This window comes from Oryctolagus cuniculus, chromosome 3, assembly GCF_051225735.1.
Source record: "Oryctolagus cuniculus isolate XC-2025 breed Fujian yellow rabbit chromosome 3, ASM5122573v1, whole genome shotgun sequence".
Lineage (NCBI taxonomy): Eukaryota > Metazoa > Chordata > Mammalia > Lagomorpha > Leporidae > Oryctolagus > Oryctolagus cuniculus.
The window spans coordinates 129,298,341-129,323,475 of record NC_142869.1 but is presented as its reverse complement, the minus strand read 5'-3'; the positions used below and the strand labels follow the sequence as shown (position 1 = coordinate 129,323,475).

The 25,135-nt window shown below is 37.5% G+C and overlaps 1 protein-coding gene and 1 long non-coding RNA gene across 10 annotated transcripts in view; one reads left to right on the top strand and one right to left on the bottom strand.

Moving 5' to 3' along the window:
• Positions 1 to 25,135, bottom strand: part of PCLO (piccolo presynaptic cytomatrix protein) — a 524,563-nt gene that overhangs the window by 96,717 nt on the left and 402,711 nt on the right. For 6 of the 8 annotated variants that reach the window (XM_051842632.3, XM_051842633.3, XM_051842630.3 and 3 more), the window contains 5 exons: positions 24,900 to 24,967; positions 23,820 to 24,034; positions 13,186 to 13,236; positions 4,691 to 4,815; positions 2,054 to 2,080 (listed from right to left, as the gene is read on the bottom strand). In XM_051842632.3, coding sequence (XP_051698592.2) covers positions 2,054 to 2,080; positions 4,691 to 4,815; positions 13,186 to 13,236; positions 23,820 to 24,034; positions 24,900 to 24,967 — 486 coding nt within the window. Of the gene's footprint in view, positions 1 to 2,053; positions 2,081 to 4,690; positions 4,816 to 13,185; positions 13,237 to 23,819; positions 24,035 to 24,899; positions 24,968 to 25,135 lie in introns of those variants that run through there. The other 2 variants (XM_089329388.1, XM_051842635.3) reach the window with 2 other exon arrangements.
• Positions 1 to 25,135, top strand: part of LOC149127508 (uncharacterized) — a 127,368-nt gene that overhangs the window by 16,854 nt on the left and 85,379 nt on the right. The window lies entirely within an intron of this gene.

The window sequence follows — 25,135 nt, the reverse complement described above, 5'->3', positions numbered from 1 at the left end:
GCAGTTCTTAATTATCCAGGGACAACTGTGGAGTTCATGGGCTATTCAGGCTCTTCCTTGTTAGTCTCTCACCTCCTCCTGCCTGACCTGGGGTCTTTTGGAGTTTTCCTGTATACAGATCAAAGGATGGGAAGAGCAAAGAAAAGATTAAAAAAGAAAACTGCAACAGGGTAATTTGGGGATTTTTGGTTCTTTTTAAACAGGATTTTTTTAAAAAAATTTAAGAATGTGGGTTGTATTCCATTTTGCTTTTAAAGAAAAGTTGCTTGATTTTGCATATGATACTGTTAAATAACTCGGTACACTTCAGTAATTTGAGTATTCTGTATCTGTTTTGTTGTTGTTGTTTGTTTTGTTTTGTTTTTGTGCAGGGATAGCTAGCCATGAATTAAATGAAAAGTATTATAAATATTATCAGCAATAATAATACCAATTGCCAATTAATGAACCCTTAAATGTCTGCCATTATTCTTATCACTACTGATGTATTTATCCACATATTTCACAATAAGCCTGGGGAGGGAGCTATTATTATTCTTAGTGAATTGAACGGGAAATACTTTCAGAGAAATCTCCCATAAAGTGACAATGCTGAGTTAAAAAGAACCCAAGTTCTTAAGGAGCTCACTCACTAGCTTCGATAGTCTAACTTACAGTGTCAGTACCTTATCACTGTAGGTCCCTCTCAAACTGACAGTTCTCAGAGATTGATGAAAGATATGACAAGAAAATGACTTCCAGATCTGAATAGTAATCCCAGGTTCTTTCAACCATTACTTACAATTACAAAACATGCTGCTCCTAAGTTAAATATAATCACCATCATTCCGATAATTTTCCCCCAGTTTCTCTAGATAAAAGACAGGAAGATTCTGAATAATGTGATTGATAAGGTCTGTCCTAAAAATGACGCTTTTTCTTTGAAATAGAACTAATTTCACATAGCAGCTCAGTAGACCTAGATTATGCCCTGTGGTGCTAGAACTCGCCACAATGAGGAAATCAGTACAGTGCCAATTTCACTGTTTGCCATAATTATTGTGGCTGAAAGGAAATAGAAAATTTCTGGGCAGTATAAATTCTGTAGTGACTAGTTCTATTGGAAATATTTAAATATTTTTGCCTTTAAATATTAGAAATAATCTTTTAGGCCACACCTTGTCCGTACTAACATTGATGTCAAATTTTAATGCCACATCACAGAAACAAATTCCGTGCCATTAATATAATTGAGGTGGGGTTAAAATCCTTATCACCCTATTGCAACATCTGGCATACAATTTGCTTTCCCGACTGCATGATGTATTTAATTGGTAGAATAATACAAGTTGTGCAAAAGAATGCTTTTGAGTTCGTAGTAGGAGGTGGCCTTAGATGGCAATGTGATGGTGATGCAGCACACTTGTAGTTCTGAAAGCTTGTAGTTCAGAAAACAGCTTTCTACTTTTGGAAATAAAAAAGGATGCTATTATGTCATTGCCAATACACTACAGTAAGTAAGTTACTGCATCCTGTATGGCATAGCAATAATAGTGTGTTGCAGAAGGCATAAAGGCAGGGGATTGCTTCACCAGCATGTTCAAGTGAGGGGAAAAAAGAGCAGACCTGCTATTGTTTTTAAGATGAGATACACACCTAGTACTGGAAATCCAGAATATTAGTTCATTCCTTTAGAAAAGTGACTTTAGCTGTTTTTATTTGTAAAAGAAGATGCAGAAGAATTAAGCCATGATTATCACATGAGAAGCTAAATGAATTTTAGTGGAAAGATTATAAATGAAAACTTTAGTTATACCTAATTTCATGGTAGAATTTCCTTATTTGTTTTTCTGTGCTCTTAATATTCTCTACTTTTCTGTCTCCTATGGTACACACCCAATAAAGCTATTCAAAATACGGTCAGAACAATTTTTTGTAGCTGAAATTCAAGATACCAAAAACGTAGGAACAATAAGTTACAGTTGAAGAAGTGCAGGTAAAGGAACATAAACATGCAAAAAGTGTAACTCTAGACATTAAAGACATTGTGAAACCGAAAGAGAACCAACTCTACCTTGCATTCTGGACAACCATGACTTGACTGCATTGATTCCAAGAGCGAGAGTGAAGGATAAAGCAGGCAGTAGGGAAGACAGGAAGAAAAAAGTTAGGAACAGAAGCAAGGAAGAAAATCTGAGAATAATTAGAGGAGCTATACTATAACATATAAATGACATGAGGTCCAAGATAATCTTAGAACTACAGTGAAAATAATGCCTCACATGTATAATAAACCCCAAGGCCTTGAGCACTGCAGGGGTAACTTAGTGAAGAGAGAGGCACTGAACAGGAGTAGCATTTTGGCTGCCTTTGAGCCATGCCACCAAACCAGAGATGACGAATTTTGGGGATAGCTCTAGGTGGAGCACTCTCCCTTTCACCATTCCCTGAAAGGAGTGACAGATCCATGTCACCCACCTGTGCTTTATGGTTATTCAAGTCTGCAGTATTTTAACTGAAACACATCCTATAATAAACAAAAGAGGTACTCCCATAGAGAAAAAAAGGATACCCCAGGATATTATTGGAGAAGACAAAGTAAATAATATGCTTTCTATTTCTTCATTCATTAGCAACTACCATCTAGAGACAAACCCTTAGTAGTGACTTCCCCTTGTCTCTTGATATTAAATAATACTGAAGACCTATGGATGCAAATCAAAATCAATATGAAGTCATTGGTTTGTTGTTGTTTTCGTTATATTTACTAATATTTACTTTCAGAGACACTGTCAAACTAGAGTCTCAACTGTGTGAAAATTTCAATTAACTAACATAAAAGAAAAACTCTCCCTTCGTAGGGCTGTGCAGCTAGTTAACCTATATGTAGAATTATTGAGGATTACTAAAATGTGCAATAAATTAAAACAGGATTAACCATACCCACAAGTCTATGTTTCTAAATGGAATTACTGAAAAGGAGGAGATTAAAGGCTATCTATTGCTATTGGACATAGCACCTCATAATTAACAGATTATTTGCTGAGTATTATCTAACTTCGTCCCTTTAACAAACTAAAAATTATGGTTCTGCCTCCTTGGCACTCTCAATGGTGGCAAGGAAACTGAATCTCAAAGAAATTGGTGATCTGCCTGTGGTGATGTAATTAGTAAGCAGCAAATTCAAGGGTTGTATGTGACTCTAATTTGGATCCTATTCAAACAAACCAGCCAAAGTTGGAGAACATATTTTGTATGATTTCAATGCTGTTAAATTTGTAAAGATTTGTTTTATAGCCTAAAGCACAGTTTACTTTGGTGAAAGCTCAATGCGTATTTGAAAAAAATATGCAATTTGCTATTGATTGGTAGAATGTTCTATAAATATCAATTAGGTCATAAAATCAACCAGGAAAATATTATGAGGCAATTGGGGATTTGAAAAACTAATTGAAAATTAAAAAATTATTATGACCAAATATGGTATTATGGTTATCTTAAAATAACTCCTTATCTTTTAGAAACATATACTGAAATATTAGCTGAAAAATGTTACACAATCTGGGGCAATAATGGAACATGGTTGGCTAGTTAGTGGTAGCTGTTGAGACCAAGTGATGGGTGCATGGTGGATCACCACAGGAGTATTCTTCTACTTCTGAACCATAACGGGGAAATTCCCAAGTAAAAAGTAACATTCAGATGTCAAAACACAAGAGTAAACAAAAAGGGCTGGCGCCGCAGCTCACTAGGCTAATCCTCCGCTTTGCGGCACCAGCACTCTGGGTTCTAGTCCTGGTCGGGGCTCTGGATTCTGTCCCAGTTGCCCCTCTTCCAGGCCAGCTCTCTGCTGTGCCCTGGGTGTGCAGTGGAGGACAGCCCAAGTGCTTGGGCCCTGCACCCCATGGGAGACCAGGATAAGCACCTGGCTCCTGCCTTCAGATCGGCGCAGTGCGCCGGCTGTGGCGGCCATTGGAGGGTGAACCAAGGGCAAAAAGGAAGACCTTTCTCTCTGTCTCTCTCGCTCTCTCACTGTCCACTCTGCCCGTCCAAAAAAAAAAAAAAAAAAAAAAGAGTAAACAAAAAAAACTCCACAAAAGCACTTACTTTATATCAAAAATTTATGTAACACACAAGATATTCAAAGATGTATTTTTCATTTACTTATCAAAGTCAACACTTCAAATAGTGTTATTCTTTTTTAGAGATGTTTATAAAAAACACTGATTGGAAACTATCTATATACATGGAGATATATTAAGGAGTCACTAAACAATATACCTAACATATCAGCTAATACACATGCGTTTAAAAATAAAGAGTAACCTACGCGGTCCTGAACAGGCACTTTTCAAACACATTTGGCAATGTGAGATAGTACTTTAAATCTGCCACAGTTAATTCCTTATATGGTTTCAGTCAATCTGGTCATCACAGGAATAGTTTCCAGAATAGAAATATAGATTTGCTCTCACAGAGACTGGTTTTATTATGAGAGCTGCTTGTCTAGAACTCTTTAAGGTTTGCTTAAACATTTTTGATTCCAACTTATCTACTCATTAGAGACAAGTAAAGATGATGTGTGAGGAAAACTCAGGAAAAGATAATAAGCCTAATTAAGGTGAAGCTATGACGTTCGAGACTGCAAGATACTATCACTGTTTTTTAAGCCACAGATGAGACACTTAGAAGTCATTATTTCTTTACTCACCCTCGCCCTGGAAGCAGGTACACTTTAACAAACGGGTCAGAATAACCGTTATTGTCACGAGGAACAAGGTTTCTTGCTTGGAGAATATGTATTATGAGATTTCCAAGATCATAGTTGATTTGAAGCTTTAAGAAACAGCAAAATATTTCATGATTAAAAAAAAACCTTGCAATACATTATCATTCAATATTTTATCAATTTTTTTAAAAAACCTTGTAAGAAGCAACAACACTTATTTCCATTTTATTTGAAACTGGAATGGACTGGTTTCTAAGTTAGTTGAAAGGTCCTGGGCACTTTTTAATCCCTAATAAACATGCTGTTCATCCTTTCCATGGTAGATGGTAGAAAGTACTTGCCTATTTAAAATTTACTTAGTAGAAAAATCATACAGCTATACTAATTATATTATTAAACTAAACTTCCACTGTTGGAAAAGCAGCAAATGTTAATGTTACCAGGATCTAAAAAAAAGAAACTGCATGTGAGCCATTCTAACCGGGGTGAGGTGAAACCTCATTGTGGTTTTGATTTGCATTTCCCTGATTGCTAATGACCACCCCAGTTAGAATGGCTCACATGCAGAAATCTACCAACAACAGATGCTGGCGAGGATGTGGGGAAAAAGGGACACTAACCCACTGTTGGTGGGAATGCAAACTGGTCAAGCCACTATGGAAGTCAGTCTGGAGATTCCTCAGAAACCTGAAGATAACCCTACCATTCGACCCAGCCATCCCACTCCTTGGAATTTACCCAAAGGAATTTAAATTGGCAAACAAAAAAGCGGTCTGCACCCTAATGTTTATTGCAGCCCAATTCACAATAGCTAAGACCTGGAACCAACCTAAATGCCCATCAACGGTAGACTGGATAAAGAAATTATGGGATATGTACTCTTTAGAATACTATACCACAGTAAGAAACAACGAAATCCAGTCATTTGCAACAAAATGGAGGAATCTGGAACACATCATGCTGAGTGAAATAAGCCAGTCCCAAAGGGACAAATACCATATGTTCTCCCTGATCGGTGACAACAGACTGAACACCAAAAAGGAAACCTGTTGAAGTGAAATGGACACTATGGGAAACGGTGACTTGATCAGCATAGCCCTGACTGTTAATGAACAACTTAATACATTATCCCTCTTAGTAGTTTTTTTGTCTGTTCTACTTAATATGACTGGTTTAATTCTGTAATTAATACACAGTTATTCTTAAGTGTTGAAAATTAACTGAAATGTGATCCCTGTTAAACATAAGAGTGGGAATAAGAGAGGGAAGAGATGTATAATTTGGGACATGCTCAAGCTGACTTGCCCCAAATGGTAGAGTTAGAAACATACCAGGGGATTCGAATTCAATCCCATCGAGGTGGCATGTACCAATGCCATCTCACTAGTCCAAGTGATCAATTTCAGTTCACAATTGATCATAATGAAAGGACTAAGAGTCAAAGGGAGCACATAAACAAGTCTAGTACCTGCTAACACTAACCGATAGAATAAATAAAGGGGAGAGTGATCCAACATGGGAAGTGAGATACTCAGCAGACTCATAGAATGGCAGATGTCCTAAATAGCACTCTGGCCTCAGAATCAGCCCTAAAGGCATTCGGATCTGGCTGAAAAGCCCATGAGAGTATTTCAGGCATGGAAAGCCAAGACACTCTGGCAAAAAGATCTCTGTGAGTGAGATCCCAGTGGAAAGAACAGGTCTTCAAAGAAGGAGGTACCTTTCTCTGAAGGGAGGAGAGAACCTCCACTTTGACTATGACCTTGTCTAAACAAGATAAGAATCGGAGAACTCAGAGGGCTTCCATAGCCTTGGAAACTCATGACTGGAGCATAGGGAGATTACTGATGCCATAGACAGGAGTGTCAATTGGTAAAGTCAACAACAGGAGTCACTGTGCACTTACTCCTCATGTAGGATCTCTGTCCTTAATGTGCTGTGCATTGAGATTTAATACTATAACGAGTACTCAAACAATATATTTCACTTTGTGTTTCTATGGGGGTGCAAACTGTTGAAATCTTTACTTAATGCATACTAAATTGATCCTCTGTAAAAAAAAAAAAAAAGAAATTATCAACTCCGAACTTGACTCTCACTGGGATTAAACATGACAATAGGTCTGATCTGATTTATCATCATTTTAAAAAAATCATCTATTATTTTTCACTTTATGTTTCTGTGTGGGAGCCAACTGTTGAAATCCTTACTTAATGTACACTAAGCTGATCTTCTATATATTAAGATAATCGAAAATGAATCTTGATGTGAATGGAAGGGGAGAGGGAGTGGGAAAGGGGAGGGTTGTGGGTGGGAGGGACGGTATGGGGGGGAAGCCATTGTAATCCATAAATCGTACTTTGGAAATTTATATTCATTAAATAAAAGTTAAAAAACATGAAAAGAAATAAAAAAAAAAGAAACTAATTGGCAAAATTATAGATGTCATTTACATTTTGCCAAATACGTAGAAGCAGGTGGGATGGCTACTTAAAGATAAAGCTGTGGGTATTGAAAAATGAGAACACTCAAGAAAAGTGTAGATTTCACCTCTTCAAAGTCACAACTTCTCTTTCTGTGCTGCATCTCTAATAGGGTGAGAGGTTAGGATAATAAAATCTTGTTTTTTAACTTTAGAAGCTGAAGAAGAAAGTTTCATTGCCTCATAAGATGCTTATTGACTGTTACATAATTGTCACTGAATAGTAAAAGACTTAGGTTTAAATAAATACATGAGAAGTCTGCATGATGCAAAATAATTCCATTAATGCTTTTTCTCTTTCACAACTGAAATAAACCTTAGGCATCATTGAGAATAAGCCTTGAACCTCTTTGATATTGTTTTAGGAAGGATCTATAAATCAAAGGGGGATCTATAAATAAAAATACTAACTTTTTCTACAAAACAGATATGCTGTGTTTACACTGAAAACAGAAACTTAAAAGCTACAGTAAATCCTGTTGTTAGCATAGTTTTGATATGCTTATGTTTCCAGCCAGAAAATGAAGCTTCAGTTGTGTCTCAATGCAAATTCCCTCTGACCATCATAAAAGCAATGAGGAAAGTAGAGCAGAGTACTGTAAATAAAGAGAAATGGGAAGCTTAGAACTATGTGTTATAACGGGGTAGTGAAATACAGAATAGGGAATAACATGCAATTATCTTCACTGAAATTTAGATAACGAGCAATAGTTTCCCATTCTCTCTATTCTCTGCCAGGCTTAGAGTTCACTTGTAGCTGATCAAGCACCCAAACCATTTCTTACTGGAATGAGAGCTTGAAGGGTAACCTAGGGTGCTCTGCATGGCCCCAGGGAACACATGGAGTTGCTCAGAGGACAATTCTGTGAGAAGGAGATACACCCAGCCCTCCTCAACCACAGTGGCTCCAATGTCAAAACATTCATGATGTGCGTGTCTGCAGAAAGTTAAATTTGGAATAAAGTTTTGTTAAAAGAAAAAAATCATAATAATTGATATATAACAATATATATGAAATAATATATGTAATATACATAACCGTTATTGTCACAAGAAACAAGGTTTCTTGTTTGGAGAATATGTATTATGAGATTTCCAAGATCATAGTTGATTTGAAGCTTTAAGAGACAGCAAAATATTTCATGATTTAAAAAATAAACCTGTTGATGGGTATTTGGGTTGGTTCCAGGTCTTAACTATTGTGAATTGAGCTGCAATAAACATTAGGGTGCAAACAGCTTGTTTGCTTGCTAATTTCATTTCCTTTGGGTAAATTCCAAGGAGTGGGATGGCTGGGTTGAATGGTAGGGTTATATTCAGGTTTCTGAGGAATCTCCAGACTGACTTCCATAGTGGCTTGACCAGTTTGCATTCCCACCAACAGTGGTTTAGTGTCCCTTTTTCCTCACATCCTCGCCAGCATCTATTGTTGGTAGATTTCTGCATGTGAGCCATTGTAACTGGGGTGAGGTGAAACCTCATTGTGGTTTTGATTAGCATTTCCCTGACTGCTAGTGATCTTGAACATTTTTTCATGTGTCTGTTGGCCATTTGGATTTCCTCTTTTGAAAAATGTCTATTGAGGTCCTTGGCCCATCTCTTAAGTGGGTTGTTTGTTTTGATGTTGTGGCGTTTCTTGATTTCTTTGTAGATTCTGGTTATCAACCCTTTGTCTGTTGCATAGTTTGCGAATATTTTTTCCCATTCTGTTGGTTGCCTCTTCACTTTCCTGACTGTTTCTTTTGAAGTACAGAAACTTCTCAATTTGATGCAATCCCAAATGTTAATTTTGGCTTTGACTGCCTGTGCTTCTGGGGTATTTTCCAAGAAGTCTTTGCCAGTACCTGTATCTTGCAGAGTTTCTCCAATGCTCTCTAATAATTTGATGGTGTCAGGTCGTAGATTTAAGTATTTAATCCATGTTGAGTGAATTTTTGTGTAAGGTGAAAGGTAGGGGTCTTGCTTCATGGTTCTGCACGTGGAAATCCAATTTTCCAAGCACCATTTATTGAACAAACTGTCCTTATGCCAGGGATTGGTTTTGGATCCTTGATCAAATATAAGTTGGCTGTAGATGTTTGGATTGATTTCTGGTGTTTCTATTCTGTTCCATTGGTCTATCCATCTGTTTCTGTACCAGTACCATGCTGTTTTGATAACAACTGCCCTGTAGTATGTCCTGAAATCTGGTATTGTGATGCCTCTGGCTGTTTTTGTTGTACAAGATTGCTTTAGCTATTCGAGGTCTCCTGTGTCTCCATATGAATTTCAGCATCATTTTTTCCAGGTATGAGAAGAAGGTCTTCAGTATTTTGATTGGTATTGCATTGAATCTGTAAATTGCTTTTGGGAGAATGGACATTTTAATGATATTGATTCTTCCAATCCATGAGCATGGAAGATTTTTCCATTTTTGGGTATCCTCTTCTATTTCTTTCTTTAAGGTTTTGTAATTTTCATCGTAGAGATCCTTAAGGTCCTTGGTTAAGTTTATTCCAAGGTATTTGATTGTTTTTGTAGCTATTGTGAATGGGATTGATCTTAGAAGTTCTTCCTCAGCCATGGCATTGCCTGTGTATACAAAGGCTGTTGATTTTTTGTGCATTGATTTTATATCCTGCTACTTTGCCAATCTCTTCTATGCATTTCAATAGTTTCTTAGTAGAGTTCTTTGGATCCCCTAAATAAAGAATCATATCATCTGCAAAGAGGGATAGTTTGAGTTCTTCCTTACCAATTTGTATCCCTTTAATTTCTTTGTCTTGCCTAATAGCTCTGGCTAGAACTTCCAGAACTATATTGAATAGCAGTGGTGAGAGAGGGCATCCCTGTCTGGTACCAGATCTCAGTGGAAATGCTTCCAACTTTTCCCCATTCAAGAGGATGTTGGCCATGGGTTTTTCATAAGTTGCTTTGATTGTACTGAGGAATGTTCCTTCCATACCCAGTTTTCTTAGAGTTTTCATCATGAAAGGTTATTGTATATTATCAAATGCTTTCTCTACATCTATTGAGATAATCATATGGTTTTTCTTCTGCAGTCTGTTAATGTGGTGAGTAGACTTGATAAAGAAATTATGGGACATGTACTCTATCGAATACTATACAGCAGTCAAAAACAACGAAATCTGTTCATTTGCAACAAGATGGAGAAATCTGGAAAACATCATGCTAAGTGAATTAAGCCAGTCCCAAAGGGAAAAATATCATATGTTCTCCCTGATCGGTGACAACTAACTGAGCACCAAAGGGGAAACCTGTTGAAGTGAAATGGTCACTATGAGAAACAGTGACTTGATCAGCTCTTGTCCTGACTGTTGATGTACAATGTAATACTTTATCCATTTTAGTATTTTCTCTTTGTTTTGTTCTAGTACTATTGGTTGAACTCTGTGATTAACATACAATTATTCTTAGGTGTTTAAATTTTAACTGAAAAATGATTCCTGTTAAATATAAGAGTGGGAATAAGAGAAGGAGGAGATGTACAATTTGGCACATGCTCAATCGGACTTGCCCCAAATGGTGGAGTTAGAATCATGCCAGGGGATCCCCATACAATCCCATCAAGGTGGCATGTACCAATGCCATCTCACTAGTCCAAGTGATCAATTTCAGTTCACAACTGATCACACTGATAGGTCTAAGAGTCAAAGGGATCACACAAACAAGTCCAGTGTCTGCTAATACTAGCTGATAGAATCAAAAAGGGAGAGAACAATCCATCATGGGAAGTGGGATACACAGTAAACTCATAGAATGGCAGATGTCCTAAATAGCACTCTGGCCTCAGAATCAGCCCTTAAGGCATGCGGATATGGCTGAAGAGCCCATGAGAGTATTTTAGGCATGGAAAGCCAAGACACCCTGGAAAAAAAAAAGGAAGACCTAAATGGAAGATCTCTGCAAGTGAGATCCCAGTGGAAAGAACGGGGCCATCAAAGAAGGAGGTACCTTTCTCCGAAGGGAGAAGAGAACTTCCACTTTGACTATGACCCTGTCGGAATAAGATCGAAGTCAGTGAACTCAAAAGGCTTCCATAGCCTTGGCAACTCATGACTAGAGCCTAGGGAGATTAGTGACACCATAAACAAGAGTATCAAATTGTTAAGTCAACAACAGGAGTCACTGTGTACTTACTTCTCATGTGGGATCTGTCCTTAGTGTGGTGTCCAATGTGAAGTAATGCTATAACTAGTACTCAAACAGTATTTTACACTTTGTGTTTCTGTGTGGGTGCAAACTGATGAAATCTTTACTTAATAGATACTGAATTGATCTTCTGTATATAAAGATAATTGAAAATGAATTTTGATGTGAATGGAATAGGAGAGAGGGGAAGATGGGAGGGGTGTGAGTGGGAGGGAAATTATGGGGGGGAAGCCATCGTAATACATTAACTGTACTTTGAAAATTTATATTTACTAAATAAAAAATTAAAAAATTAAAAAACCTTGCAATACATTATCATTCAATATTTTATCAATTTAAAAAAATCTTCTAAGAAGCATCTATATATATAATATATAATATATAATATATATAAATAATCCACAGTCTTAGGAAATTATCTCAAGAGTTAAGAAAGAATATTATTAGGGTAAATTTCAACTATAAAATTGCATCCTACTGTCCAAGTAGTGAAAAATCAAAACAGCAAACCAAAATAAATACAGCAGATACCAGTCCAAAAAAAAATCAGAAATTCCATCATTTTCTTTGCCGCTCGACAAAGGCAGAAAGATCAAGTCTAGTGAAAAACAGGCTTTCTAGAAGCAAGAAACAGCAGAGAGACAGCAAGATGTGGAGTTGAGGGTATCAGGCTCAATCCCTTCTTTGTAGGGTGTTGCATTCTGCACCTCTCTTCCACTTCCACCTTTATACTCTGCTTTTGCTTTTAGCAGTGTAGACTGAGCTAATCATTCAACTGATTCCTTTGTAGGCCACAGTCAGCCATAGCTACTATTATTACATATTCCTTTGGTTAGTCTTTTTCTTACTCCAAGATATTGAGTGGACATGCTGTATTATGTAGTGGCTAACATCTCTAGATGATAAATTGAGTCTCAACTTCTTTCTCGAGTTTGACTCTTCATGCCATTACTAACCACAGTACCTTTCCTTGCACCATTTTTTCTGCCCCCTTTATGCTTATTCTCAAGTTAGTTTAGACCTCTGTTATCCTTTGTGAAGTCTTTTGTGAAAATTTCCACTAAAAATACATTGGAGATACAACTAATATCTCTTCCCCTTATCTAAAGCTTACTATTTTCAAATAGTTAATTTACACTGTGTTAATTCTTTGTAAGTGACACTTCTTATCTATACTAAATTACTTTTTGGTATCACCTAAATCATGGTTTCTCTAATAGTTTTTACCATGCCCCACACTAAGAAATATATTTTATGTTACAATAAAATATACAAACACATAAACACACACAGAATTAAAAAAATATAGTGACACATACCATATTCTATTTTCCTGGTCAAAACCTCTCAAATTGATTTTATAAATTACAAATCATATGAAAAAATATTCCTCTAAAAGAATTGGGCAATTATTTAGCACTTATTGATGAAAAGAAGAAAAAAAGATACAATTAGACTTAAAAAAAGGATCTCTAAATTTACAAGAGAATCTGTCCTGTCTGAAATATAGATATATATTTTATATATATGTATATTTTATATATATATATTATATATATATGTATATTTTATATATATATATAAAAAACTGAAGCACAAAACAGACTGACACTGCCACAGGCAGATTTCAAAGTATAAAAGTATAAAATTGGATAGCTATGATTAGCTTTCAGAAAATGTATATTTGTATTAATATACTTATCAAATTGCATTTTTCCTTTATGCTTCTGTATGTGTTATAGAAACAAAAAGATCTTAATGATGTTTTTACAATTTCAATAGACTAGTGACAAAACAACCAAAAACTGATGGAATGATGATGATTTTTCTAGAATTTTCTTACCTGAATTTCCCCCGTAATTGGATGAGAGACTACTTTTGTTGCATCAGTAGGCTGTAATATTAAACAACATACATTATATCAATAGATAAACTATTCATAGGATTTATCATTTCAACTTCCTTCTGAAATTAAATTCTATTTTGTCAGAGTAAATTGTCTGCATTTGTTTTTTTTTACATTTGGCTGCTTCAGAATAATGGTGTCTACTTATTTTCTCAAGACTTGTTGAATTTTTTAGATGTACAAATCTATTTTTTAATTTCTGTAAGCCTCTAATTTTATACCAGCAGATTTTTAAGAACACTTTTGGCTTTTAAGTATTTAAAGATTTAAAAAAATCTACATCATAATGATATGCAACAGGAAGGCAGCTAAGTGGATCTGCTGAACTGTAGGTACCTGCAAACAACTACCCGCTGCCCTCCCGTGTCATTCTTTTCTCCTACTTGTCAATCAAAACATGCCTTTTCCCAGGATACTTCTGTTTCATGCAGGACCTGGGGGAAAGGTGCCATTGAAATATGAATATTAAGCTCCATGGGGAATTTTATAGAAGTATCATAAAACTCCCAGGTGACTTCATATCTGTAGAGGCAAACCTTCAACCCACCATCATTGCCATCTCATAAAACGAGGTGCTGGGAGCTGCTTTCTCTTTCTTCTGCTGGAGACCACAACTCAGGGGGCGGTGCTGGGAAGTGCTCTCTCCTTGACTTCTCCCATCCCCATTCTTTCTTGGTTCACTGCCTACCCATGAGGGGTATCTCTCTGTGGGGAGCACCTACATTCATTGTGTTTGTGTGTGTGTGTGTGTGTATTTGCTTTCTCAACTTTTGAATAAAGAATTCTTCTCTTTGTACATGGCAAGAACCTGGAATAATAATAATAATAATAACAACTATATATATACATATATAATTATATATATTATATATACATACTGCACTCCCCTGCAAGAAGAATGAAAAAGGCAATACTATGTTGTCCAGTTGTAAAAGCATTCAATAAAAGGTTAGAAGATTAAAAAAAAAAAGAATGAAAAAGGCATGTTTTAGTTAACTCTATCTAGGAGCATAGGAGGTACTTTCTTTCCAGTTAATCAATCATTTCCTCTCCCATCACACTCCTTAATGAATGATGCATCCCATTTTGTGTAGGTTCTCATTACTTTAATACATTTCGTACATCAATGCTGCACACATGGCTGCAAAAGGAGACGAGGTCCTTCCCTGGCCCACATCTATAGTGGGATTTCAGGCTATTCCCTAACTTTCCTAAAGGCAGCCACCTAACTACCCCATCAATTCATGTCTCCTTTCATTTATGTAATATTGTGTTGTTTTAATAGCTACATGGAAAAATCCAAAATCTATAATATCTATTATTTGTTTTCTTCCCATTTTTCTTGTACTCGTATTCTATAAATGAGAGCAGTCAAAAGAATATGCTTTTATTCCAAATCTTGCTCTGTGAAATAACTAAAGAATAAAAGTAATGTGATCATTATTAAAGTGATAGGAGCAGGGATTAAATTTTCTAAGCTACATATTCTTTATGAGTTCAGCTCATTTATTTTAAAAGTACTATTTTTATTATTTATTTTAAAATTTATTTACTTGAAAGAGTTACAGAGAGAGAAGTCGAAACAGATACACACACACACACACAGGGGAGAGAGAGAGAGATTATATCTGCTGGTTCACTCCTCAAATGGCAAGGATTTCTGGTTTGAGTAAGTATACTTCCATTTTTTTTTTTAAGATTTATTCAAAAGGCAGAAGAACAGAGAGAAGGAAGACAGACAGCAAGATCTTCCATCCATTGGTTCATACCCCAAATGGCAGCAACAGCTGGGGCCAGGCCAGGCCAGGCCAAAGCCAGGAGCCTGGCACTCCATCCAGGTCTCCCACATGGGTGGCAGGGGCTCAAGCACTTTCCCAGGTGCATTAGCAGGGAGCTAGATGGGAAGTAAAGCATCTGGGACTTGAACCAGAGGTGGCTTAACCCACTGTGCCACAACGCTGGCCCTGTAAGTACCATTTATTAACACCAAAAAGGTACTTTGGATTTGCTGTTGAATAAATTGTATTTATTTAGTAACCATCTTGTTTAAATTTCAAGAAAGTGGAATTAAAATTAAATCCAGAGGAAAAAAAGGACCACATAAGTTCCTATAAATATTTGTCTCTTGATTCAAAATTCCAGGGCTGACGTGTTATGCAGATTAACAAAACAACCATTTTAGAGTACCAGTTCCAATCCCAACTGTTCTGCTTTGGATCCAATTCCCTGCTAATGCGCCTCAGAAAGCAGTGGAAGATAGCCCAAGTACTTGGGTCCATGCCACCCATAAAGGAGATCTGGAAGTTATTCTGGGTTCCTGGGTTCTGCCTAGCCTGGACCCAGCTGTTGCTGCTTTGGGGTATAAACCAGAGGTTAGAAGATCTCACTGTCTGTTTCCCTGTCCATCAATCTGCCTTTTAAATAAATCTTCAAAAAAAATTGGAAGTATACTCAAACCAGATATCCTTGCATCCTTAACACATGAAAATTGAGGAATAACTGATATAAGAAGCTGAAATAAGAGTGAAACAAAGAATTTTAGCTCATTTGATACATGATCATGCACCTAGAATTAATGCAGGGAATAAATTTACGAATCATTTTTAGTTGTTCTGGGGTGCTGGTATCTACACAGTGGTATATTTTAAATTATGGTGGGTAAAAGGGCAACATCTCTTGGCAATAGGGTGTGCAAATGACCCATTTGAGGTGGCTACATTTTAACATTAGCCCAAAGTTCTTTTCTTTGTATCTTTGTGAGGCTGTTTTTGTTGACTGCTATGATAAAAAGGTAGTGCAAGTGGGATCAGTGCAGTGGAACAGGAAATGAGAGCGCTATTCTGGATCCGATCCCATGGTTTGAGAAGATGTTCAGTGCCCACCAGGTGCACATTCCCAATGACGGGTAATTGCAGTCCTTAACAATAAAATAAAAAGAATGTATTAATTTGCATTATTTTTCCCAGTGGCTACTAAGCTGCTAGGATATAAATAGTTATTAAATTATTTGGTCCTAACTACTTAATAAATAAATCCAAATGTCTTAGGTATTTGGGCCTAAGTGTGGCATGAAAAAAGTATTGAGATACTAAGGGTACACTTGTTTCACAAGAGAATATACAACTAACTACTACTTACTAAGAATTATTTATTTACACAATAACTTGGAAGAAATTATTCACACTTGAAAGATAAAATGAAGAAATACTGGTCAGAATTTGAGATAAAACTGTTGCAGGCAATACTATAAACATTGGACAAGATAAATTCATATTGAATTAGTTTTTTAAAATAACTAGTTTTTTTTTTAGATTTATTTTATTTATTTGAAAGACAGTTACTGGGAGAGGTAGAGACAGAGAGAGAGGTTGCCCATCTGCTGGTTCACTCCCCAAATGGCCACAACGGCCAGAGCCGCACTGATCTGAAGCCAGGAGCCAGGAGCTTCTTCCAGGTCTCCCAAATGGGTACAGGGGCCCAAGGACTTAGACCATCTTCTACTGCTTTCCAGGGCATAGCAGAGAGCTGGATCAGAAGAGGAGCAGCTGGAACTAGAACCGGCACCCTTATGGGATGCCAGGGCTTCAGGCCAGGGCTTTAACCTGCTGTGCCACAGCGCTGGTCCCCTAAGTTATATTTTAATATGTGCATTTATTTATGCTTAAATTTTAAAATTTATTTTACTTGAGAGAAAGAGAAAGACAGCAAGAGTTCCCTTCTGCAAGAGCTGAGAACTCAATCCAGCTCTCCCAAAAGGATGGCAGGGACCCAACTACTTGAGCCATCACCACTGCCTCCTAAGGTGTACATTAGCAGGAAGCTGGAGTTGGGAGTGGAGGTGGCACTCAAACCCAGGCACTTTGATATGGAATGCAGTGGCCCAACTGCTGTACTCTACATTTTATCATCAATTCAAGGTGACTAAAATCTGTTAATTCAATATCTTATATTTATATTCCCCAAAAAACACCACTGTATAATTTAGAGAATAAAAAGATCTTATTTTGTGATTTCCAAAGCATCAAATAAATGCATTTAAAATATATAAAATATAACCATATACATAATCTATATAATTTAAACATTTAGTTAAATTTATATATCTACTTTTTAATTTTTTTTAATTTTTTTTTTTTGACAGGCAGAGTGGACAGTGAGAGAGAGAGAAAGAGGGAAAGGTCTTCCTTTGCCATTGGTTCACCCTTCAATGGCCGGTGCGCTGCGGCTGGCGCACCACGCTGATCCAATGGCAGGAGCCAGGTACTTATCCTGGTCTCCCATGAGGTGCAGGGCCCAAGCACTTGGGCCATCCTCCACTGCACTCCCTGGCCACAGCAGAGAGCTGGCCTGGAAGAGGGGCAACTGGGACAGAATCCGGCACCCCGACCAGGACTAGAACCCGGTGTGCCGGCGCCGCAAGGTGGAGGATTAGCCTAGTGAGCCGCGGCGCCGGCCTATATATCTGCTTATAGTGAGAATAAAGCAAGTTAATAAATTGATCATTTATGAATAATTAAAATTTTAATAGTCCCCAGCCATTGAGGCCATTTGGGAAGTGAACCAGATAGTAGAAGACCTCTCTTTCTTTATCTCTTCCTCTGTAACTCTTTCAAAGATAAATAAATAGGGGGCCGGTGCTGTGGCATTCTGAGTAAAGTCATCACTTGCAGTACCAGCATCCCATATGGGCACCGGTTCAAGTCCCAGATGCTCACTTGGATCCAGCTCTCTGCTGTGGCCTTGGAAAGCAGTGGAAGACGGCCCAAGTCCTTGGGCCCCTGCATACACATGGGGGACCTGGAGGAAACTCCTCGCTTTAGATCGGCTCAGCTCCAGCCATTGCAGCCAGTTGGGGAGTGAACCATCAGGTGGAAGACCTCTCTCTCTCTCTCTCTGCCTCTCCTTCTCTCTCTGTGTAACTCTGACTTTCAAGTAAAAAAAATAAATCTTAATAAATAAATAAATATTTTAAAAAAGAATATACTGAAGTAGTTCTATTATATTAATAAGGTTTATAATTTAATATTTGGTTACATGGCAAATGAAATACAAAGAAGTTAGGCTATAATTCTCTAATCATATGAGGAATATATGATATAATTGGACACATGTCCTCTTACAAAGAAGATTCAAATATGTAAAGATCACTCCCTATTTTTATACTCTCTCTCAATATGCTTTTTTAACATGTGGTTTGGAAAACAAATAAAAGAAAATGTTGCTTTTTATGCATACCACATGCTGATGGGTCAAGAAATATCATTAAATCAACTTATTCATTCCACAAAAATGTTTCAAGAAAGTTGGTACCTGCTAAATGTTAAGGATAAATAAAAAACAAAAAAGAATGAATAGGTAATAATTTCTGTCTTTAACAGTGTTAGCACTACTACTACCAATACAGTTAAGTAATTTGTATACAAGTACTATCCAATAGACTACATTGTGAACACATGGAATTTTTTAAAAGATTTCTCTATTTGAAAGGCAGAGGGCAGAGAGAGAAAGAAAGACAGAGATCTTTCTCATCAGCTGGCTCATTCCCCAAATGGCTACAACAGCCAGTTCTGACAAGCTGAAGCCAGGAGCCAGGAGGGGCCCGAGTACTTGAGCCATAGTCCACTGCCTTTCCAGGTGCATTAGCAGGAAGTTGGATCAGAAAGTGACAAGACAAGTCTTGAACTGGCACTCCAATATGGGATGCCAGTGTCTCTAGCAGTGGCTTAACTTGCTGTATCCTGATACCAGCTCCTTCATGGGTAATTTAACATCTTCTAGTAGTCACATTAAAAACTTGAAAATAAGCCAGTAAAATTGATATAAATAACACATTTAACCCAATTTACCCCAAATATTATCATTTCATCATGCCATCAATATAAAAATTAGAATAATTTACATTCTTCTCATATTAAGTCTTTGAAATTTGGCACATGAATCACATATATAACAAGTCTCAATTAGGATGTGCCAGGTTTCAAGTGCTCAATTCACATGGGGCTGGCTAGCAACCACTCTATTGGACAGTATAGCTCTATAACTTCACAGTTGAACAGTAAAACTGCATAGGCCTGTGACCTTAACATAGGTAATAATTACTCCTGCATATCATAAAATAGGTCACTATAATTTCCTTAGTGTTTGTCCCACTACACTTGTTTTCTTCTTTGAATCATCCCATAATTTACATGTTACAATGAATCACTTTTGTACTCCCACATTATTATAGACTCACAAGTGACCACTTGTTTAAATTCACAAATATTTATTTATTTTGTTACTGTTCTGTGTAGTCCACTCAACTCTGTGCTAAAGGGACTGTAGAGAAAAGATATGAAATGGTTCTTGGCTCTCAAAGAGCTTGCAGCCCAATGGGGAGGGTAAAAAAAGCAAACAAGTAACTACAATCAAGGTCCAAATTGTCTTCAGAGATACATAAAGCATCTGAAACTATGGAGGAAGGAGACAAAGATAACTTCTGACTTTAGGGAAGGATTACAACAAATAAATAGTTCCTGGAGAAAGGCTATCTGCCAGTCCTACTTCACTTCTGCACAAGGCCCATCACTGGCTCTTCATTGTTCTGGTAAAGGCCAAACAACATACAATGGACAGCTTGCAACCTCCTAGGCATCTACCTTATTTCTTACCCTTGTAGCTTTTTACACCTCTGTTCTAGGCATGTGGTTTTCTGTTCCTGCTTAGATTGTTAGCCCCCTTTTCTCCCTTTTACCAAAATGCTTCATTTAGTTAAGCACCAGCTTTCCTAACTCCACTGTCACTGGTCCCCTCTCTCTACTTCTTAGTAACTTCCAACATGGGACCATCAATGAATTTATGGACCCATCATTCTTCATCTGTAATTAGATGAACACTTCTCAAACTTTAGGTATCTTCACACTTGGAGAAGTCAATAAAATCCATGTAGCATGGCCCATCTCAGAGTTTCTGATTTAGTAGCTACAGGGTTGGGTCTAGAATTTGTTTTTTCAACAGGTTCCTAGGTACCGTTGAACCTGAAGCACATTTTAAGAAACACCAGTGTACACGGTATGAAGGGGAAAGGCTTTATCTTGGGTATAGAGCATGACTCCTGAATTTTTTGAAAAAGATTTATTTATTTATTTATTTGAAAGAGCAAAAGAGAGAGAGAGAGAGAAACTGTCATTTGCTGGTTCACACTCCAGATGGCCACAACATCTGGGGCTGGGCCAGGCCAAAGCCAGGAGTCAGGAGGTTCTTTGTAGTCTACCAAGTGAGTGTCAGAGGCCTAAGTACTTGGGCCATCTTCTGCTTTTCCCAGGCCATTAGCAGAGAGTTGGATTGGAAGTGGAACAACAGGGATTGAACTGGCAACCAAACAGGTGCTGCAGGTGGCGGTTTAACTTGCTATGCTACAACACTGTCTCCATGACTCCTGAACTGAAGTGGCACCCAAAAATGTCTATGAGAAGTGGGAATGAGTTTAAAACACTCATAAATCAAGTACTTATTTTAGGGCTACTAATAAAGATCTGACGTATGCTTACTGTGATAATCTCCTCCAGGAAAACCATTTGATTAAATCCTTTCAGAATCAGTTGAGACATTGCCCTGAGCAGAGGTGGGGCAGAAGGCATTCCAGGCAGCAGGAATATCTTAAAATCCAGAGGGTGACATAATCAGATCGTTGTGTCACAGATCTTAGAGTTGTGATGCAGTTAAAGATACAGTGTGTGAGGGGAATTAGGTGTCAGGGGAGTTAGAAGTAGTTAAGGCAATAATGTCAGCAAGAATATGGCTTTGCTAAAGAAGAGTGACAAGCTCAGAAAACACGGAAAATTACTAGTGACACATTAGAAAATTCAAATTCACCGGATTAAGAATCATAACCTCATTGGGTAATGTGAATGAAAAGAATCAACAATGGTGCTCTAAAATTTATGCTTGATTTCCTGAGGATGAAATCAGGAGTATCAGGATGACAGATTTGCAGGAGAATTATAAAGTACTAGGTTTGGAAGCTTTGCCATGCAGAGTTTGTCATGTCTGTATGTCTTCTCAGAGAAATTAAAAATATCAGTTTGTAGGGCCAGCGCTGTGGTGCAGTGGGTTAACACCCTGACCTGAAGGGCCGGCATCCCACATGGGCGCTGGTTCGAGACCCAGCTGCTCCACTTCCAATTCCAGCTCTCTGCTATGGCCAGGGAAAGCAGTAGAAGATGGCACAACTCCTTGGGCCCCTGCACCCACATGGAGACCTGGAAGAAGCTCCTGGCTCCTGGCTTCGGGTCGGCGCAGCTTCAGCCGTTGTGGCCATCTAGGGAGTGAACCAGAGGATGGAAGTCCTCTCTCTCTGTCTCTACCTCTCTCTGTAATTCTGTATTTCAAATAAATAAAATAAATCTTTAAAAAAATATCAGTTGGTAGCTCAGGAATTGTAAATAGAATTAGAAATAAAAAGCAAATAAAGATGTTTGAAGGCTAAGAATGACCAAAAAGAGATTTAAGACTGAAATATTTTTGAAAAACCGAACTAGTATCTCATGGCTAATATGAGAAAAATTTCTAAAATCCCGTATCTTTTAGCTTTGTGTTTGAGGTTGAAGCCTCTTCTATTTCTGTGATGCCCCATTCCTTATCATAGTACCTAATAAGTAGTTGGTTACATTATTGAACACAAGAAAAATGTCAGCACATGAAAAATAGAAGCAATATTGCATGAGTTAGTAAATTCTAAATTTAAGAAGTGACTGTCTCCAAATTATTTCAAAGATAACATGAAAACATGTAAAAAACAGAAAGTAGAGTTAATCACATTGGTATTTTAGTGGGCTGATACACACATTATTTTTTAAGTAACTATTCAAATAGAACCTCCATAGGTAACTCTTCAATATTGACACATAATCGTCTGTGGTTAAATGTAGGTGTGTTAACATTTATTTTGAAATATCAGAACTTTTCTTGAAATTACTTTGTTGGCAAAACTTTGTGGTATTTGAAAGAAATCATTTTATGATACCGTGGTTAAGATGAATCCACCTTTGCTGCTTGCCTCTGAATATAAGGTATCTTGGTGATGTGTGCTATATTTTTATACTTAGTAAAGCACACTTGGTTTTCTGGTGTCCATCTTATTTAAGCATAGTCTGTCCTTCCCATCCAGGTTAACACAAAAACACAAGCCTTTATTCATGTTCAAAAAAAAGAATATTGTGGTCTTTATTGACCAAAAGGACAGTTTCTCTATAAGGGATCATATCTGTGATGGAAAAATTACAAATTGTCTACATTTTCAGTTGCTTTTATTAGGTTAAAAATTAATTCTATGTTACCTTTTAGTTCCCTAGCAACTTTAAAATAATGGCACAGGAAATCTTTTTTTCAAATGAGGATGTGCAACAAGAGATGGAATTGGGGATAATGTTCAATGTGGTGAGAATAGGATATTGGTTTTCCTTGCTTCTCACTCTCCTAAATTTCCTTTATGCCCTTTTATTTATATTCTAAGAAACTCTGATGTGACATCTATCTTTTTGTTTCCGAAAAGATGCAGAGGTAATGTTCTCAATGCAAAGAAGCTCAGATTCATACAAAGACAAATAAGAAGGTCCAGCAGGGGATGGGGTTATGCACAGCTTGCAATGCTGGCATCCCATATGGGCGCCCATTTGAGTCCTTGCTGCTCCATTTCTTTTTTTTAAATTTTATTTTTTATTATTATTTTTTGACAGGCAGAGTGGATAGTGAGCAAGAGAGACAGAGAGAAAGGTCTTCCTTTGCCGTTGGTTCACCCTCCAATGGCCGCCACGGCTGGCGCGCTGCGGCCGGCGCACTGCGCTGATCCGAAGGCAGGAGCCAGGTGCTTCTCCTGGTCTCCCATGGGGTGCAGGGCCCGAGCACTTGGGCCATCCTCCACTGCCTTCCCGGGCCACAGCAGAGAGCTGGCCTGGAAGAGGGGCAACCGGGACAGAATCCGGCGCCCCGACTGGGACTAGAACCCGGTGTGCCAGTGCCGCTAGGTGGAGGATTAGCCTATTGAGCCGCAGTGCCGTCCTGCTGCTCCATTTCTGATCCAGCTCCTGGCTAATGTGCCTGGGAAAGCAGAAGATGATCTAATTCTTTGGGCTTCTGCAACCACATAAGAGACCCAGATGGAGTTCTAGGCTTCTGACATTGGCCTGGCACAGCCCAGGATATTATGGCCATTTGAGAAGCCAACCAGAGGATGGAAGAGAATTCTCTCACCCTTGCTGTCACTCCCTCTCTCTCTGTAACTCTGCATTTCAAATGAATACTAAACATCTTTTTTAAAGAACCAGAAAATATGAAGCACCACACACATTTTTCAAATTCCTCTTAATTACCACTGGAACATTTTAACAGATATAGAGATAAACCATCCCAGAACATACTCATCACTTTTACACTCAGAAGAGGGAAAATGTTTTTTGTTTTGATACATTAGTAAATGAGAAATCACAGGAACAATTCAGAATACTTGGGATAGTTTACTTCTGTCTTTTTGTCTGAATGAGGAGTTAGAAAGAAGCAATTCCAAGGCCACAGTGAACACTGCCAGGTCTCACCTTGCTGCTGCTGTGCTTCTTTTTGCTCACGGAGGGTGACCCTGGCTGCCCAGGGCTGGGGACTGAACTAGATCCTGCTGACGTAGGACCCGAATGCACGTGAGATCCTTTTTCAACGACCGATGACAGAACCAGAGGTGACTGCTGTAGCGAAACCTTCTGGAGCTCTGCAGCCAGCTGCTTAGGATCAACTCCTGGGGATTTCGCTTTGTCCACTACAACAAGATGAATTGGATTCACACACGTCTCCGTTTCATTGGTGTTGGTACTGAATTTCATGGAACTTACCTAATATGACTTACTTATAAAACACTAACTTTAAAAATTAGATACATTTAATTGCACCTTTATATATTTTTTCTAAAGAAGTTCAGAAAGTTCAGACAAGAGTGACCCAATGCAGAATTACAAAAAACTGTTTTTCATGTTTTATATAGAGAACTGCAAGAATGAAATCCACTATCATCATCCGCTTTTCCTTCTCAAACTTTTACACATTTCTTTATCCAAGGGGGAAACTTAAAAGAGTATATTTGCATTTGCATATATAAATAAATTCTGTGTTTATAAGTATTTATAAATTAAACATATAGAAATATATATTTATAAATATAAAAACTTCCAATAGGACTTGGCATGTTTTGTTTTGCGCAGTAACTCCAATTCCCAGAATTGTGGCTGTAAGCACAGGAAATACTCAAGAGACTTAATAAACAATGGAAAAACTGATATTTTAAATCTTACAACTGATCTAACAGAAATGTAGATTATATTTGTTATTTAAGAAAGAGTTAGGTCTATTTCAGTTGGTTCTCATGAAATTACACTTTAATTTTTATTTGTTATAAGAAGGCAATTAAAAGGCTCAGGAATATGTGATTCAAAACCCAGTGATGCAAAAAAGAAACAAGTATTATTTAAATAAAAGTGATAGAATGTTCTAAAGAAATGGCTCCATGTATGTGTGTATATATATATATATATATATATATATTTAACCCCATCTCTGTTTATGTCTAGAGCTTTATCTACACCTACATCTATACCTAGTCCATTGGGACAGCGGACTGTTGCACCTACCAGCTTTTGGTGGCTCATGAAGCTCCAGGTGCTGAGGATTTTCTGAATCTGATAGCATATTGAGGTCCCTAAAAATTAAAACAAAACATTAAAAAAGAGATTGAAGAAGCTTGATACGAAAGGCACTTTTTTCCAACTACCCTGAATTTTTTTCAGTAGATAAATGAGAAGTGGTTAATGATATAAAGCAACTCCAAAGCATGCTCACCCTTCTAGCCCAATATATATTTGCAATG